The sequence below is a fragment of the Medicago sativa genome, chromosome 1 (assembly GCF_051527215.1).
Source record: "Medicago sativa cultivar Bolivia chromosome 1, Bolivia_mono, whole genome shotgun sequence".
NCBI classification, from domain to species: domain Eukaryota; kingdom Viridiplantae; phylum Streptophyta; class Magnoliopsida; order Fabales; family Fabaceae; genus Medicago; species Medicago sativa.
This window is the reverse complement of record NC_140749.1, coordinates 70,645,494-70,663,447: the sequence shown is the minus strand read 5'-3', so window position 1 is coordinate 70,663,447 and position 17,954 is coordinate 70,645,494. Positions and strand designations below refer to the sequence as shown.

At 32.6% G+C, this 17,954-nt stretch overlaps 1 protein-coding gene and 1 long non-coding RNA gene across 2 annotated transcripts; both read left to right on the top strand.

Annotated features, from left to right (window-relative positions):
- Positions 1 to 1,225: 1,225 nt before the first annotated feature.
- LOC146956928 (uncharacterized) lies at positions 1,226 to 2,818 on the top strand. The gene is made up of 2 exons (XR_015021541.1): positions 1,226 to 1,353; positions 2,628 to 2,818. It is a non-coding gene; the product is annotated as an uncharacterized LOC146956928 (long non-coding RNA).
- Positions 2,819 to 12,619: 9,801 nt separating this feature from the next.
- On the top strand, positions 12,620 to 17,175 carry LOC146956927 (granule-bound starch synthase 1, chloroplastic/amyloplastic-like). The gene is made up of 14 exons (XM_085732702.1): positions 12,620 to 12,651; positions 12,836 to 13,188; positions 13,506 to 13,586; positions 13,697 to 13,795; positions 13,918 to 14,007; positions 14,695 to 14,758; positions 14,856 to 14,956; positions 15,034 to 15,143; positions 15,253 to 15,496; positions 15,582 to 15,758; positions 15,846 to 16,037; positions 16,286 to 16,372; positions 16,453 to 16,581; positions 16,722 to 17,175. Exons 2-14 carry the CDS (start codon positions 12,856 to 12,858, stop codon positions 16,836 to 16,838), a joined length of 1,824 nt encoding a protein of 607 aa, XP_085588828.1. The 5' UTR covers positions 12,620 to 12,651; positions 12,836 to 12,855; the 3' UTR covers positions 16,839 to 17,175.
- Positions 17,176 to 17,954: the final 779 nt, after the last annotated feature.

The following is a 17,954-nucleotide window of genomic DNA, read 5'->3' as shown; positions in this document are numbered from 1 at the left end:
ATTTGAATTTGAGCTCTTAATTTTTGAGTTTCTCCTTGATATGGCTCTGTTTGGTAAGGCCACCAAATGAGCTTATAGCTTATAGCTTATAAGCTCGTTTGACAAAAAAAGCTCTGTTTGGTAACGATCTTTTACCACGAGCTTATAGCTTATTTCACGAATTTCCACGAGCTTATAAGCTATTTTTTAGAAGCTATTTCAAGTAGCGTTTGAGCTTATAGCTTATAGCTTATTGTATTTTATTCCACTTTTGCCCTTGCTATTTTATCTAAAATCCCTTTTTACCCTTTATATTTTATTACAATCTGAAACATGTTACGTTAATGCTGAAACAATTTTCAATCCCATTTTTTTGTCACATGATTTTTTTTTCATTTAGCAATATAAGTAATTTTTTTGAAAAATGCTAAATAGTACGGAACTTGTAACATCCCATATTTGTATATATGTTATATAAAGATTTATTTTATATTAATGATTTGATAATTTTATAAGATGAGCTATTGTCATTTTATGTATTTAATTAAAAGAAATTTTAGAAATTAATTGTCTTCTAGAAAGGGAGAGTGACCAAGTCATGTTTGACCAAACCAATCCTTTAGTGCAACACGTGATGCTACTACTTTGGAGTAATCATGCTGTTTTTAGGCCATTAAGTTCAATTGTGCTGTTATCATAACTCCATGAATTTCTCTCACGATACATTCACATTAGTCAGTTACATATAATGTCATTTAATCCCACTAAACCATGTATAACTCCTCTCCACATTTTAGCTATAACCTATTTGCAATTACTCATTTTGGTTTCATTCTCTCAATTTTATTAATCCTCGTGGTTTCTCATTTGTTTTAAGCCGAACAAACTAATTCTTTCTTTCTAATTTCTTAAGTGTGTGTCCCTTATTCATAAAATGCCAATTGTTTTTATCGAGAGGAAGGATCTCATAACTATTCTAGCACACATGAAAGTGGATAGCCAAATCAAAATATATTGAATTCCAACTTATTAGCATGACTACCTTGTGTTTGTTACTACTCCAATTGATTCCTGTTATTCGCATACCAAGTGTTCTCGACAACCCTCTCCCTCTCATATTGTCGTGTTTTTCATGGGTTCACACAATTGCATAAAAATATTCAAAGTCCATCAATCACTTTCTATTGGAATTGCGAGTGCTTCCTGGTTCACCGTTTTATCGGGCTAATTTTTGGGCAGCATGTTCGCAACATGTAGTTCTTCATTTTCAATGGTCTGATCGTCAAAATGATGTCTAGGATGAGAGAAATTATGGTTACAGGACAACCCCAAATCTGAGGCTTAAAGTAGTGCTAAGGAAGTAAAGCGTATAAGGTAAGTGCTTTTTCCCCATACGTCCATACTAAGTGCTAGGGCTTTGTTATTAAGTAGAGGTAGCAATTCTTGTCTTTTAAAAAGGAAAATAATTAAAAATGTATTTTCTTGGTAAAATTTAATCCTTTCTAATAGTGATTATTCTTAATTATGTTTTATATGAAAGTTGTGTATGATGTGAACTGATATGTTTATATTATTATGCTTGTTATGTTTTTGTGATGTTAGGAAAGAAATGATAAATTTTTGATAAATTAAAGAAAGGAAAAGATGAAAATATGTGTTACAAGAAGATATAGCTTTAGTGCTCCAAATCATTCTTGAATGAATTAATAGACGTCTAAATTTGTGGTATATGGGTGACTAATTATCGTTTAGAGCAAACATACTATAGTCTTAATATTTTTCACTTCGGGAGCCACTTTTTGTAGGATTATGGCAGTGAGATAGTACACTACTATACTTGATGAGATAATGCCTCCCTATTTTGAATGCTTGTGCAGCTAAGTTTGGTGGACTATAAAATTGGTGCTTGCTTATTATTCATGAAATTTGTGTGTCTATGACTTGTTATATGAAGTTTGATTCTCTTTTATGTGTGGGTATGTGCTCATGGATGTTGCACGTAAAATTTGAGATTGTTATCGAACTGAAATAATAAGAGAAATAAGCTTTTTATGAAAGACTTCTTTTGTCGTGTGCATGATGTGGTATTATTTTCTGTGTGGTGCCTTAGTGGCGGGTTACAATTATTTCTTAGTGGATGCCTGTGTGGCGGGTTATAATAATATATTTCTTTGTGGTGCCTTAGTGGCGGGATAATATCATATTGCATTGTTGTGCCTATGTGGCGGGTTTTAGTCTGCATTTTCATGATCATGCATGGCATATGCATCTGTGTGGTGCCTTAGTGGCGGGAATTGCAATTATTTTCTGTGTGGATGCCTGTGTGGCGGGAATTGCAATTATATTCTGTGTGGATGCCTGTGTGGCGGGAATTATATCCGGATCATATAGTTATAAGAGCATGCATTTTGCACATCATTGCATTGCATTGGGTCTATTATACATATGTGTGTTGATAAGTGATTAAACTGTCATATATATAAGAGAAATGTGTATGAACTTTACCTTACAGACTTAAATGTATTTTTCTTAATTCTTTTTGATTGATAAGTTTTGATATTATCTATTTTATGACATTGTTTCTTGTGCTTTGAGTATGAACCAATTTGGATAAGGAAATTGACCCTTACATTAATATAATGTTGTAGGTACCAAAGATGATATATGAAGTTTGATGTGTGATGAATGCGTACGCGGGGATAAAAATTGGGTTTTTGATTGAATTGTAACTTTGGAAGATATTTTTGAAGGATATTTATTTTAAGAATTTTGTATAGGTTTAGCTAAGAACTTATTATTGATGAAGTAAAAAAAAAAAATAGTAGTGTTTTTCGAAAAATGAAAATGAATTAGACGTAATGTCTTGGATCAAAATCTGGGGCGTTACAGAACTTGTGGCCACGAAAATTCACGGACAGGCTAACTGCGACACTTTTTTTTTTTTTGAATAGTAACTGATTTAATTAACTTTTTGGTTCTGATTTAATTAACTTATAAAAGAGAGTTTAAAGGTAAGTACTCTTTTTATTTTATTTTTTTTCGTGAAGGGTTAGCACTCTTTAATCGTTAACACTATTTTTTTTTTGAGGGAATTAATCTTAAGCAAACGGTGCAACAAATTGAAACGGTGCTGACCACCTTTTTCTTTGGTTGAATTGCATAACAATAAAGACATAGTGCATAATAATAGATACCGTTCAGGTTGCTTATATGTTCAAGCGTCCGTGAATTTTCGTGAAAATAAATCCCGTACTATATAACACTTCTCAATTTTTTTTACGTAATATGAATCGTAAATATAAGTAATTTTTTTTACGTAATATGAATCGTAAATATAAGTAATTTTTTTTACGTAATATGAATCATAAATTAAGTATTTTGACCAAAAAATAAAATATTAATTTATTAATCTATAAAATATATATTAAATTGATTAATTTAAATTATTAAATATCTTAAATATTAATTTATAGTAGTATAAATTTTATATGAATTAATAATGTCCTTTTATGTAATTTTACATTTATCAGCTAGTTCAACCGCTATTTTTACCAAACACTTTAATTAGCTTATCAGCTATAAGCTATCAGCTAAAAGCTATCAGCTAGCTTATCAGCTAAAAGCTATCAGCTAGCTTATCAGCTAGCTTATAAGCTATCCGCTATTTTTACCAAACAGAGCCTTATTTTTATTTTTGACCCAAATTTATAAAATTACAATTTTGTTTCGAGTAAGCATGTACGTACGGGTCAGGTTTCATTCCTTAATGGCTATCTTGTTTATGACATCATAATGACCTCCACTACGGAATGTTGGAATTTTTAAACGAGAAACGAATTAATTATAAATTTCCGTTACACATGATTATGAATTCCCTAAACGATTCCTAATTTATTTGTCTCTCGTTTAAAAACTAAAAAAGTTTATGGTGAAGGTTCTTATTATGTTATGAACAAGCTAATAAAATTAGGGAACAAAATTTGATCCGTATCTACATGCTTACTCGAAACAAAATTATAATTTTGTATGTTTATGTCCAAGAAATAGAAATAAATGAAGGCTTCTTCAGAATGCTACTGAACTCTGGATATCCTTTCTATATATGTTTTTAGATGTCTCTACAAAAAAAAAATCTCAAAATTCGATTTCAGGTCAAGGTTTTTGTTGTTTTGGTTTTTAGGTTTTGACGTTTTAAAAATTCATAATTAATCTTTTTCTTGTAGGAAAATTCTAATTTTATGCGAAAAGTCATATTTTACCGTTCTAAATATGTTTGTAAAAAATCATAAAACAATTCAACCTCTAGTTTAATTTTGTAGACTTCATGTCTACATTGAAAAATTGAAGGTAAACAAATAGGAAGAATAAAAAATTATACTATTATAGTGCTGTGTTTTTTTTACATGATTATTTTTTAAACTCGGCGTATATTACATGATCAATTTGAACAAAACCTAACAATATTATAAATAGATACATAAATTACAAATCTTAATGATATCTCATTTTAAATTTTAAATATTTTAATGCATAATTATATTGAAATCTATATCTTATAGCGAAGATCTTCAAAAGATATTAATGCATAACTTTTGTGCATCCAATTTGAGCTTCAAGTTGAAAATTCAGCTTCTTCATTTTGTTTGTTGTCCTTCCCCAGTATCTTTCATGTAGGGGTGGGAATAGGCCAGGCCAGGCCAGGCTTTGATAGGCCTGAGTCTGGCCTACGAAAAAATTTACAGGCCTGAGCCTGGCCTATGGCCTATCATAGGCCGTTTTTCTGGGCCTGGCCTGGCCTATTTAAAAGCCTGGACTGGCCTGAAAGCCTACTTACAGGCCTACTTTATATTAAGGTCATCAAATAGTTCATTTAGCCTACTAAATAAGCTAAACAAGCCTTAAAGCCTACTTAAAAGCCTATTTAACTACAAGTAAATTTTAACTAGATTAAAGCCTACTTAAAAGCCTATAACAACAAAGCCTATTAAGGGACTAATAGATAGAGAAAAAGATATTTATATTTTTAATATATGCAATTATTTTAATATAAAAAACATTTTTTAATAAATAGTATTAATAGGCCAGCCTATTAGGCTTAACAGGCTTTTCTGGAAGCCTAAGCCTGGCCTATTTAACTAAACAGGCTTTTTAAAAAGCCTAAGCCTAGGCCTATCTACGAAACAGGCCAGGCCAGGCCAAAACAGGCCAGGCCGTAGGCCCCTGTAGGCCGGCCTGGCCTATTCCCAACCCTACTTTCATGTAAAACATGTTGATATTTCATGTAACACGTGAATACGTAGGTTGTAATTCATTGTTTGTTGATTGTTGTTTATCTATATTTTTATGTAATATGCATGAACATATTTCACGAAACACGTAATAAAAATGTATCTATTGGTTGTTGTTCATATAAATCTTCTTGTAATACATGACCATAGTTCATGTAATGAAAATGTAGTCAATGATTTTATTTTATTTTTGTACAAGTCAATGATTGTTGTTTATCTATATATTTATGTAGCGCATGAGCCTATTTTATGTTACACATAAATACGTAGTCATTAGTTTTTTTTTTTTTGACAAATAGTCATTACGTGTAACACATAAACATATTTCAGTTGGTTTTTTTAGTCAATTAATTGTTCATTATAAATCAATTTTCATTTGTTTTTTTTTTCCTTTTCATATTCTTCACCCTCTTTTTTTCTTTTTTCTTTTACAGATAAATAAGAGTATATACATATGAATTCAAGTAATTTCAACTTTGATAATATTTTATAATAAATTTTTAAATATTTAATTGTCTGCTTTAATATAGAAATAACAACACCGATTTTGGTCAAATTTTACTCACATCTTAACCGAATTTCATATTATTATGATGTTTCCTTTAAGAACTGAGGATTAAAAAAAAAATTACAAGTATTAGTTTTCAATAACATCAAGTGTTGAAAAATAATGACCAATTTAATTTTCTCTTTATTTAAATTGACGACTTTTGGGTTTTCCTTATTTCGGGTCATGCTAACTTCCCTAACCCTTATGACACATGTTAAGAGGCTAAAAAAGAAATTAAGAGAAAAGTTTTATACTAAAAAGATGATTTAGAAACTTTTAGAATGTCGAATGCACAAATTAAAAAAAACTTTTATCTTTGGTTTCTAAACTTGTGTCCTTAGTGTTTAACTAAGGGCGCAAGATAACATTTCCCTTTTCTTTAACCTTTCAACTTTGTACCAAAAAAAAAAAAGTTTGTCCACCGTCACTAAATCACAACCATTAGAAACTGTATATTTGTGTCTTAGTTTTTATTTTTTATTAACTAGTAGTGACTTTCATGTAATGTTTTCACCATCTCAATATAGGAAAGCGTGGTGACAATTTGTATCATGCTGAAAACTTGGAAAGTTATGGAGATGCAATTGACTTGTTTATGGATGATAATGGTTTAATTTCAGAATCTTTGAATAAAAGAACGGAAAAGCTTAATGGTGCGAATGAATAGTCGACGAAACCATCGTTGCATTTCATTTTGGTTTTAGTTAAGTACTACGTTTATTAATTTAGAAATATAATAGCAGCACTACCCATGTTTATCGTATCTAGTCGCACATATATTTTTCGCTTTTCGCACTATGTAGCAATACTCGACAAAAGAATTAGAAAAGAGTGGAAGAGTTCAAGGAACTCTATACAAAAACATGATTCTATTCTCACGTTGAAGAATAACAAGTACAATTTTGATTCTTCACCTAAATATTTGAAGGAACACAAACAATCTGATACTGGATTAATGTTATGTACTGAAATGGTTAATGTTTCTCCACCTAATAACGAGTTGACGGAGGAACGAAACGAGCGTATTCGATATTCTGAACTGAAGTTTACTGAAAAAAGACTTTACCTATATTGAAATGATGATCAATGGAAAATATACAAATTTGTTAGAGGGTCTTGAACTTCAAAGTGGTGTATGTAAAACTTAATATTTTCTCCTTATTCTTCAATTCAATCAAAATTTCTTTGATTTATTTGTTAGCTTCATCTTATACCTTTTTTTGTTTTTCTTTGTTTAATATTTGTACTCATGTTTGTTGTACCTTCTTAGTATAGTGATTTTATCATGCTAAATATAGAACCGTTACCAAAATTATCACACTTTTTTATGATACAAAATGGATTATTTTCTGAGCATTAAGAAAGATATCACGAGTATTTTCTTTTGTTGGTTTTGGAAAGATATCACGAGTATTTTCTTTTGTTGGTTTTGAATAGGCTTAATAGCAGTTTTGACCCTCTATGTTTCAAAAAGTTGTGATTTTGGCCCCTAACAAAATAAAATACAAAACCGCCTCCTAAGTATTGCCCATTTTGCAGTTTTGGCCCCAGGCCAATTTTGACCAAGTCAAATGCACATGTGGATGCCACGTGTGTAATTAATATTTTTTTAATTAAAAAATAAAAAAAATTAATTAAAAAATAAAAAATTTACACACGGTCCACGCCAAAGCATATGATATGATATATAAAAAGTTTCATTCGAAACTTTTATTCATTGCTCTATACAAAGTTAAATTGTAATACAATTTATTTATTTTTCGGTACAGATACGAAATATATTTCTAAATCATATTTTTAAGATAACTAATCCTAAACATATTTTAAACAATATATAAATTATAATATTCTTTAAAAACCGAGGATTTAAAAAAATCACGAGTATTTTCTTTTGTTAGTTTTCAGTAACATCAAGTGTTGCAAAAGAATGGGATACATGACATGTAGCATGCAAATTATACTGGTAGGGCAGGGGAAGGGGCACCCTTCTCAACATAGTAGTAAGAAACAACATTCATTTGGAGCTTTGCTTTCATTGTTGCATGTTTTTCAGTTTGCTAGTAGGGAAAGGGGACCCTCTGATTTGTTTGATGGTGAATGAATCTGAACTATGATTGTAGAAAATTGCTTTTCCGACAATGAATACTTCCTATTGACACAAGTAAATGACGCTTTTACTCCAGCGGTAGTTAACAACCGCTGGTATAAGCGCCGACAGTTAACAACCGCTTGAGACTTCCAGCGGCAGTTAACTGCCGCTACGTGCGTTCTAGGATGCACCGTCCTTTTCACCATTCAACCTCTCTTTCTTCATTCATTCAACACATAGTTTCCACATTCAACCTATTTTTTTCCATCATTCAACCTCTTTTTCCATCATTCAACCTCTTTTTCCATCATTCATTCAACCTATGTTTTCTACATTTTTCCCCTATAAAAACCCTCACATTCTCACATTTCCTCACATTCTCTCATCCTTACTCTCATTTCCTAGCATTCTCTCCTCTTTACTATTTCTTCTACAAAATGTTTGTTTGTCATAGTCCAATACTCAAAGAAACTCAACCAGAACTTGTTCATTGGTTATATATTCAAGTAAGCCTCTTTGAATTGGTTTTACCCCAAGAGTGCAAATGTGAGGAACAACAAGAATTGCAGCATGAACCTTCTTGTAAAGCTCCTCAAGGCCATCTGTCCCAATTCCTTTCTTAATGTACTCACTAAAGTGAGTCTGGTATTTCTCAGGCTCATCCTCAGTCAACAAATGTACGACGAAGATGACTCCACCTATTAAGGAATAAATGTACGACGAAGATGTTATTTTTAATGTTATTGGTACGACGAAGCAGATTTAGCTTTACCCCATTGTAAATGTATTATTATATTAATAAAATGTGATTTTATATATATTACTTGTGTTCCTTTATTTTAGTTTTTATTTTCATTTATTTATATGAAATACAAAAATTCAAATAAAAAATGTGTATTAAAGAAATCTAACGTGAATCTAACGTGAATTTGAATAAAAACTAATAAAATCTAACGTTAATTCAAATAATTAAAATTCGAATAAATATTATGGTAGCGTGACTTTGAATAAATATTGCGATAGCGTGAATTTGAATAAATATTGCGTATCGAATAAGTAAATTATAATAAGTACACAACATTAATTCAAATAAAAATGGAGTATTGAGTAAATAAATTCGATAAGTACACAACATTAATTCTTAGAAAATTTTATTTAGATATAATTTCATCTACGTTACATTACATTGTGGTATCATTACATTACATTACGTAAAAGACATGTACGTCAACTATCATTACATTACATTCGGAAATGTACCTTCCAACTACAACAATTATCTTGCCTCTGAATGGGGTCAATTCAAACTAGCTAAAAAGCAGGACTCCGACATTCGTCCAGGAGTGTTATTGTTCCATTCCAAATGTTAAATTCATGTTGGTCTTGGTTTTAAATGATAGTATCTAAGTGCCAACAGAATGAGGTCCAGACCTTGACACTTCGATACCATCATTTAATCGAAGCCAACAAGAAATTAACATTTAGAATGGAACAAAAACACTCCCGGGCGAATGCCGGTGTCCTGCCATTTAACTAGTTTGAATTACCCCATCTAGAGGAAGACAATTGTTGTAGTTGGAATGTGCATTCCAACTACAACAATTGTCTTACCTCTGAAATGGGGTAAATTCAAACTTGTCAAACAACATGACTCAAGCATTTCGCTCGACATTCATGCTTTCCTTTGAAAAGAATAAATTTTTGTCAGGCTTGATTTAGATGATGGTATTCAAGTGCCAACGAAATGAGGTCCATTCCTTGACACTTAATACCATCATCTAAGCAAGCCTAACAAAAATTTAATCTTTTCAAAGGAAAAACATGAATGCCGAGCGAAATGCTTGAGTCCTCGCCGTTTGGCAAGTTTGAATTACCCCATTTCAGAGGTAAGACAATTGTTGTAGTTGGAATGCACCTTACCCTAACTAATGACGATCTTCTGGCGGAATCAAGTTGTTGATGATATCTTCAGTTGATCTCAGCAACGTCACCTGCATATCGATCCACTGGAACTTGGTGTGCTCCCAAAACATGGTCGTCACGTTTTCGTCCTTCTTTAACTCCACCCAAGTGAATGATACTCTCCCCTCGTCGAGCGTTGGACGTTTATACCGGACGTCTTCCACCCTCCTTGTGTCTCTAGGGTTGACTCCTTGGTTGAATTCATTCAGTTGATCCTTGAGATCTCTTAACGTTACATCAAGGCACCGAACCTTCAACCTCTGAGGTTCTCCGCCGTTGAATGTTGTCGATCCACCCGGCCATTGTTTCAAATCTACACACATCGAAATTAAAAATAATCAATGAAAAACTCATTCAAACACTTGTAGTGAAAATTTGACATAAACCCTAAAAATCCTAAACAAACCCTAAAAAATTTATAAAATTCGAAAAAATTATAAATTCAATCAATATAACTTCATTATAACAGGTATTCATAATATCTGTTAATAGCATTTCAGATCTACAACATAACTATATTAAAAACAAATATTCAAACCCTAAAAATTAATAAAATTTGAAAAAAATTTATAAATTTAAGCAATATAACTTCATTATAACAGGTTTTCATAATATATGTTAATAGCATTTCAGATCTACAAACATAACTATATTAAAAACAAATATTCAAAATTTAATAATTAAACAACAACTAAAATTATAAACATATAAACACATATACTAACTAAAATGTATGACAATAGCATAAGTGATAACTTACTTGTGATTTAGTGGAAGAAAGTTTGGATGATTTGGTAGAGTTTTTTAGAGAGTGAAAATTTGAGAGAAAGATGGTGATGGTGAAGATGGAGAGAGTGTTTGGATTATAGCTACTGTCTTGAATATATCACGAACACAACGGTAGTTAACTGCCGCTGGAAGCCAGATATTAACTACGGGCGCTTATATCAACGATTGTTAACTACCGCTGGAGTAAAAGCGTCATTTACTTATGTCAATAGGAAATATTCATTGTCAGAAAAGCAATTTTCATGATTGTAATGTATCGTGTTAGGTATCTGTTTGTCCTTTCTGTCTCCCACTTGATCACTCACACTCACTTCATTTATTTATGTCTTTCAAAAGGTGCACATAAAACAAAAGCAAGCAAGTGCCACAAATTTCATTTAATTAATTAATATTTATGGAAGAATGTTGGTGAAATAGAAGCCGTTGGTTGCTTCAAATAAATCAAATTTCAACAGCTGCTATATCAATGGTTCAATCATCTTATTTCTTTTCGATTTGGAGCTGATGATGTTACATCACAACGAAAGGTCATATGTGTATTAAAAGTATAGACATTATTATTTTTTGATATTTGAAATTGTAATGTCAATTAATCTAATCTCTCAAATTCTCCATGAGGCAACAAAGAATATTCAACATAATATATAACTTTCTTTTATTACGAAAATTTTGACACATTTCAGAAAAAAAATTGCTTAAATTAAATTAGTTGATGTCTAGGGCGGATCTAGGACTAAACTTTTGGTGTGACTAAATTAACAATGTTAAAAAAAAATGTCCAATGAAATTAAAGACTGAACTATTTCACTCAAAATATCAGTTTTAGTAGTTTTATTAGTCCAACTCCATTTGTAATTCTAACGATTCCTAATTAGAACAAAATTAGTCATCAATTTCCTCTAACATTTCATTCTTATAGATATCATTCATATGTTAAAAGAAAATTTAAAAAATTCGGTGTGACTATAGCCACACCATATATTGGATTCGTTCATGGTTGATGTATCATGGATTCATATAGTATAAAACGACAAAGAAATAAAAGGTAGGGCAAACCATCGAATTCAAGTAGAGAACTTCAAATAGAAAAGAGTCTCATGTGTTTTATGTGATACATAAGTATTGCACAAGTCAAAAGGAAAATGTTATCATGCAACTGTAATACCACCAATGTTGCATGGGATAAAGTAACGAGAGATAAATAACCAACACAAGAATAAAATAAATGTAGCGATGATGATGATGATGATGTGTATAATGTATAGTACGAATAGACATGATAGTGCTATAAATGACAACATTAGAAAGAGTGTTATGGTAACAACTATCATAAAAAAGATGGTAGAATCTCAACTTAGTTGATCCGAGCTTCTAGAGAGAAGATTTATAAATTATTTAGTAAACAAAAATGAATGACACTTTTTTTTGTTTGTAAAATCTCAACATTATATGGAATACATAAAGTGAGCCAACGACTCTCCTTTGTAAAATTGGTTATCATTAATGTTACCTTTTTTTATCAATTAATTGACATTCTTCAATTTATAGAAAAAATTAAAGGTTGATACTAACAAATGTCCTTAAAATAATGACACTTGATAAGAACCTAAAGAATATGAAATTTTGTATTGAAATGAACATTTTTTTTAAAAACTTTTAAAACATTATTTATGTATCTTTTAAAATATTATTATATTTAATTATCCAATAAATGTCATTAATAGTACTAATGTCCTCGTGACCAGAAAAGATCTTTGTAGTTTTTAATGACATTATTGACCTCAAACCAATGTTTCGTGTACAGAATCACATGGTACTACTACCATGTCCCACTTACCAACAATGATGAAGTGTATGTGTACGCATGAAATTACTCATTCTTCCACGTGTCAAAATGTAGTAGGTCATGTTGGGTTACACTCTTCTTCTTCTTCCACTACAAAATACCACACTCTTCTCATCATTGTTAGCAGGTACACTCTCCAGGAGCACTGGTGAGTAATCAATTACTGTAACTTTAATCTCTTAACTAATTTTATTTTAAGTTTTCGCTACACGATCCACTGAGATTCAACCCTTGTCGTTTCGATTCATATGCTTATATTAGTTATCCTTCTGTCACATATACTATTATTATTCCAACTATGTTGATAATTTTGGTGTGACATATTTATGCAGAAGAAGAATTTGACATAATCATGGCAACTATGAGGGGTTCTTCTGTGGGTGCATGCCTCAATTTCCAGGGAAGAAAAGCAGAGACTAAAGTTAATTTGACTCAGTTGACTTTGAATAATAACCAGGCCTTTACTTATGTTGGTTTGAGATCTCTCAACAAGCTGCACGTGCGGTCAACCGCACGTGCTGCTTCGTCTTCTTTGAAGATGAGTGAGAAGAGTGAGAGTGGAAATTTTAAGGGGAAAATAGTGTGTGGTGGAATGAATTTGGTTTTTGTTGGAGCTGAAGTTGGACCTTGGAGTAAGACTGGTGGACTTGGTGATGTTCTTGGTGGACTTCCACCTGTTTTGGCTGTAAGTTTGTTTTACATTTCAATTTTCATCCTTATGTTTAAATTTACGGTGGCTTTGACAAAATCACTGTGTCACTGTAATTTTGTGTAGCTTTTGAAAAATCGCGATAGTTCACTCTGAATTTAGCAAATTTACTGTGAATACATGCATGGACATCGGATATGACACTGATATGACACTGTAATCACGCGTGTTTGTGGACATGAACACGACTTCAATCTGAAATGTTTGTTTCGCATAGACACATACTATTTTTTTAATTGTGTTGTTTTATTATTTATGTTAATTTGTTACCTGTGATGATTTAATTATTTTAGGGAAATGGGCACCGTGTTATGACTGTATCACCGCGTTATGATCAATACAAGGATGCATGGGATACTGATGTGTCTGTCGAGGTAACTGCTTTTTGTTATGTTTTTGTCTATGTATAATTCTTGAAAGAAATTGGAACTATTCCTTGTTGATGATTTATTTACATGTTTCATTTTGTTGTTGTTTGTTGTAGCTCAAAGTTGGTGATAGAATTGAAACTGTGCGTTTCTTTCACTGCCACAAGAGAGGAGTTGATCGCGTTTTTGTGGATCACCCACTTTTCCTTGAAAAGGTTGTATTTCTATGATTTAGTTTTCATCAATCATTGGAATGTTTATAGTCCTTTATAAGATTGAATTTGAATGTGTTATAGAGTTAAACTGACTTTATTTTTTGGCATTTGGAATATGAAAGGTGTGGGGGAAGACCGAGTCAAAACTCTATGGTCCTAAAACTGGAACTGATTATAAAGATAATCAACTTAGATTCAGCTTGTTATGTCAGGTAACTTTTTGCTTTATATTTTCTACCTGTGTTGCTTTACCCTCTATTAACTTTTGTGTATTTTGGTTCCACTTTGGAGGATTCAAACTGACTTCAAATGCGTAGAATTGATTTTGATTTGTTTGGATGTTCTTGAGTACAATTGATTTTGGTACTTTTGCTTCAACTATTGAATTTTGGTTTCAAATTTATTGTTCAACCCACTTTTGCATGAATTTATCCAAACATAAATCACTTTACAATCAACTCACTTTTAGCTAGAATCAATTTTATATAATCATTCAAAATCATTTTATGTCACCGCATAACCAAACTCAAAGCTCGTTAATTACTATTGGTCCTTCACAAATCGTGATTATAGCCAATAATAAGTGAATGACTGGGTAGTTGCACAATTTTCCTGTCATCTGAATCACTATCACAAATCACAATATTTGCTCTTTTGGTGTTGATTGATTGTTAGTTCCTCAAACAATTGAGTAGAAGTCATGTATTTCAATTTTCAGGACATTGTTGAATTCCCTAGACTAAGATTTGTGTTTTGATATATGATTACTGACTAAATTTGTATGATGATTGATGAGATTGGTTGTTGCGAGTACATATGTACACTTGATTGCTGATAATTGCAATTCCTTTATACTGACTCTAGATATGAACATTATCAATGTGGTTAACAACTTTCAGGCCGCACTTGAGGCACCAAGGGTTTTGAACTTAAACAGCAGCAAATATTTCTCAGGACCATATGGTGTGGCTCTCTAGTCTATTAATTTCTTGATCTTTTAAATATTCATTTGAGAATAAACTTCAACTTAAGTTTACAACTTTTTTATGTCTTCCCGCAGGCGAAGATGTAGTCTTCGTTGCCAATGATTGGCACACTGCTCTTCTTCCATGCTACTTAAAATCAATGTACAAGTCTAGGGGGCTTTACAAAAACGCAAAGGTGAGGATTTGTTTACTTTTCGGGTGTACAAAATCTATTTAGCATAAGGACGCTGACTTTCTTTGTAATCATCACAGGTAGCGTTTTGTATTCATAACATCGCCTACCAGGGAAGACATGCCTTTTCAGACTTCGCTCTTCTCAACTTACCTGATGAATTCAGAAGCTCTTTTGACTTTATTGATGGGTACGATACGGTTATCCTTCTACAAATCACATTAGATCATTGGTCTTGTGTTCATACACTTTAGTTACCATTACCAACCGTGCATGTTTTTGTTTTGTTTCTTTTTCAGGTATACTACACCTGTGAAGGGAAGGAAAATCAATTGGATGAAGGCTGGAATATTAGAGTCCGACCGAGTGTTCACTGTAAGTCCACATTATGCCAAGGAACTTGTTTCCGGAGAAGACAGAGGTGTGGAATTGGACAATATCATTCGTTCAACTGGTATCACTGGTATCGTGAATGGCATGGATAATCGTGAGTGGAGTCCACAAACTGATAAATACATCGATGTACACTATGATGCAACAACTGTAAGTAGCACCTTCCTGTTTAATGTGGATTCCTCATTTGACATGGACCATTGAAACCCATGCTCATCAAAACTGTCATTTTTAGGTCACTGAAGCAAAATCTCTGTTGAAAGAAGCTCTTCAAGCTGAGGTTGGATTGCCTGTTGACAAGAGTATCCCTTTGATAGGATTCATTGGCAGGCTAGAAGAGCAGAAAGGTTCAGATATTCTTGTTGAAGCTATCGCAAAGTTCATTGACCAGAATGTTCAGATAATAGTTCTTGCAAGTGCTTTACTCAATTTTTTGTCCATTTCTGATCCTATTACCTAAACAAAGCTATGCTAATTATTCATGTTCTTTTTACTTCAGGGAACCGGCAAAAAGATCATGGAGAAGCAAATTGAGCAGCTGGAGGTAACATATCCTGGCAAGGCAATCGGGGTAGCAAAATTCAATGGCCCCTTGGCTCACAAAATAATTGCTGGAGCTGACTTTATAATTATCCCAAGTAGATTTGAGCCTTGTGGTCTAGTTCAATTACATGCCATGCCATATGGAACGGTAGAGCTTATGCCTTTTATTTGCCATTTCAAATTTGAATTTCCTGCAAATCATATAGTGATTGAATCACACTGAGTGATCTAAATTGGATGGCTCACGTCACTGATCTTTTAGACCTGAGTTACTGGTCATAAAGTGGGTCATCTGATCTTGTTCTGATGTTTTGATTGTGTGACTGGTCAAATGCATAATTCCATAACTACATTTCATCTTGACCTTGATGTTCCTAACATAAATGCTTGAAACAGGTGCCCATCGTTTCATCAACTGGTGGTCTTGTTGACACTGTGAAAGAAGGCTATACAGGATTCCACGCTGGAGCGTTCAACGTGGAGGTAAGAAGATATGGACACTTTCTTCTATCTGATTTTGTTAGAGTTTAAACTAAAAGATTATAACTTGGGCTGTTTTTTAGTGTGAAACTGTTGATCCAGATGATGTAGATAAGTTATCAACTGCCGTCACGAGAGCCCTTAAAACCTATGGTACCCAAGCCATGCAAGAGATAATCCAAAACTGCATGGCTCAAGACTTTTCGTGGAAGGTAAGCGCGCTGCCGCTGTTGCTGTATCAAACTTTTGTTTTGCTCACAGCAGATGTTTACACCTCTATAGGCATGGATAATGAATATTCATGCAGAAAAATGCAGTTCAGCTAATCATCAATGGGTGATTTCTAATGCAGGGACCAGCCAAACTATGGGAGAACGCACTGTTGAGCCTCGAGGTCGCAGGCAACGAACCTGGAATAGATGGAGAGGAGATTGCTCCACTTGCAAAGGAAAATGTGGCCACTCCATGAGCATCAATAGGGATATATATCCTCATTTTAGATATGGTCATTAATAAAAATCGTTATCTAATACATGAGTGCATTAGCACAAGTGCAGTAAGATTATAGGTGTAGCCGCAAGCCGGTAAATCGTAGTTGATGAATGAGTTCTAACGAAGGAACCTAATCATTGTACCTTGGAACTTAGTTGAAGGTCCTTTTTAAGCAACATATATATAGCGTAAACTAACTTAAGGTTTATTTAGAATAAGGTCTTGTAAGCAATCAATGAAATTTGCAGAACATAAGTTGTACGAAGTTCAAATGCAGTCTAAGTGAATAAAGGTCTATTCCAGGTTATTTGAAAGTTTCTTTCAAAAAAAAAAAAAAAAAAGGTTATTTCAAAGTTACACGCAAGCATCGAGATTAATATATTCGTACGTATTAAATTTCGCTGGACTTATAAATTTTGACCAATAGAAGATAGTGCGTTAAAAAGTATGTATCAAAAAATGTGCTGCTAACATTATTGTTAAAAGATTATTTAATGCCTTTGAAATTAACTTCAATTATGTTGATGGCTTAAGTTAAGCTAAAAATATTCACGTCATTAGAGCTAAGTATTTTTTTTTTTTTTAAATGTTAGCTTCTAAATTTATATATAAGCAGTTTAATAAAAAAAACATTATATATAAGCAAATCATGAAGCATTCTTTCTTTTTTTTGGTTACAAGGGAAAAAAAAAAAAACAAGCAGAAAACAGAAGCAGAAAAAGAAAACAAACAGCTACACTAAGTTAGCCCCCTAGGGAAATAAATCCCCCAAGCATCATCTTTAATGAGCGGCAACAATCCAGCAGGTGGAGTAGCATGATCTGTCAGTGGAGAATCCGTCGAAGCTCCCAATTTAGCTAGGAAATCGGCACATCGGTTCCCTTCACGAAGAGTGTGCAAAACAACCATGTTATTGAGAAGCAGCATGTCTTTAATGTCCTGGATGATAGTAGCATAAACATGATAAAGAATCGGTTGTCCGTTGATGAGGTTGACACAAAGCAGGGAATCGGAGTAGCATACGAAATTGGTGATGCCAAGCCGTCGAACAAGCTGCAAACCATTGAGAATGGCGTGAAGCTCAGCAAAAATT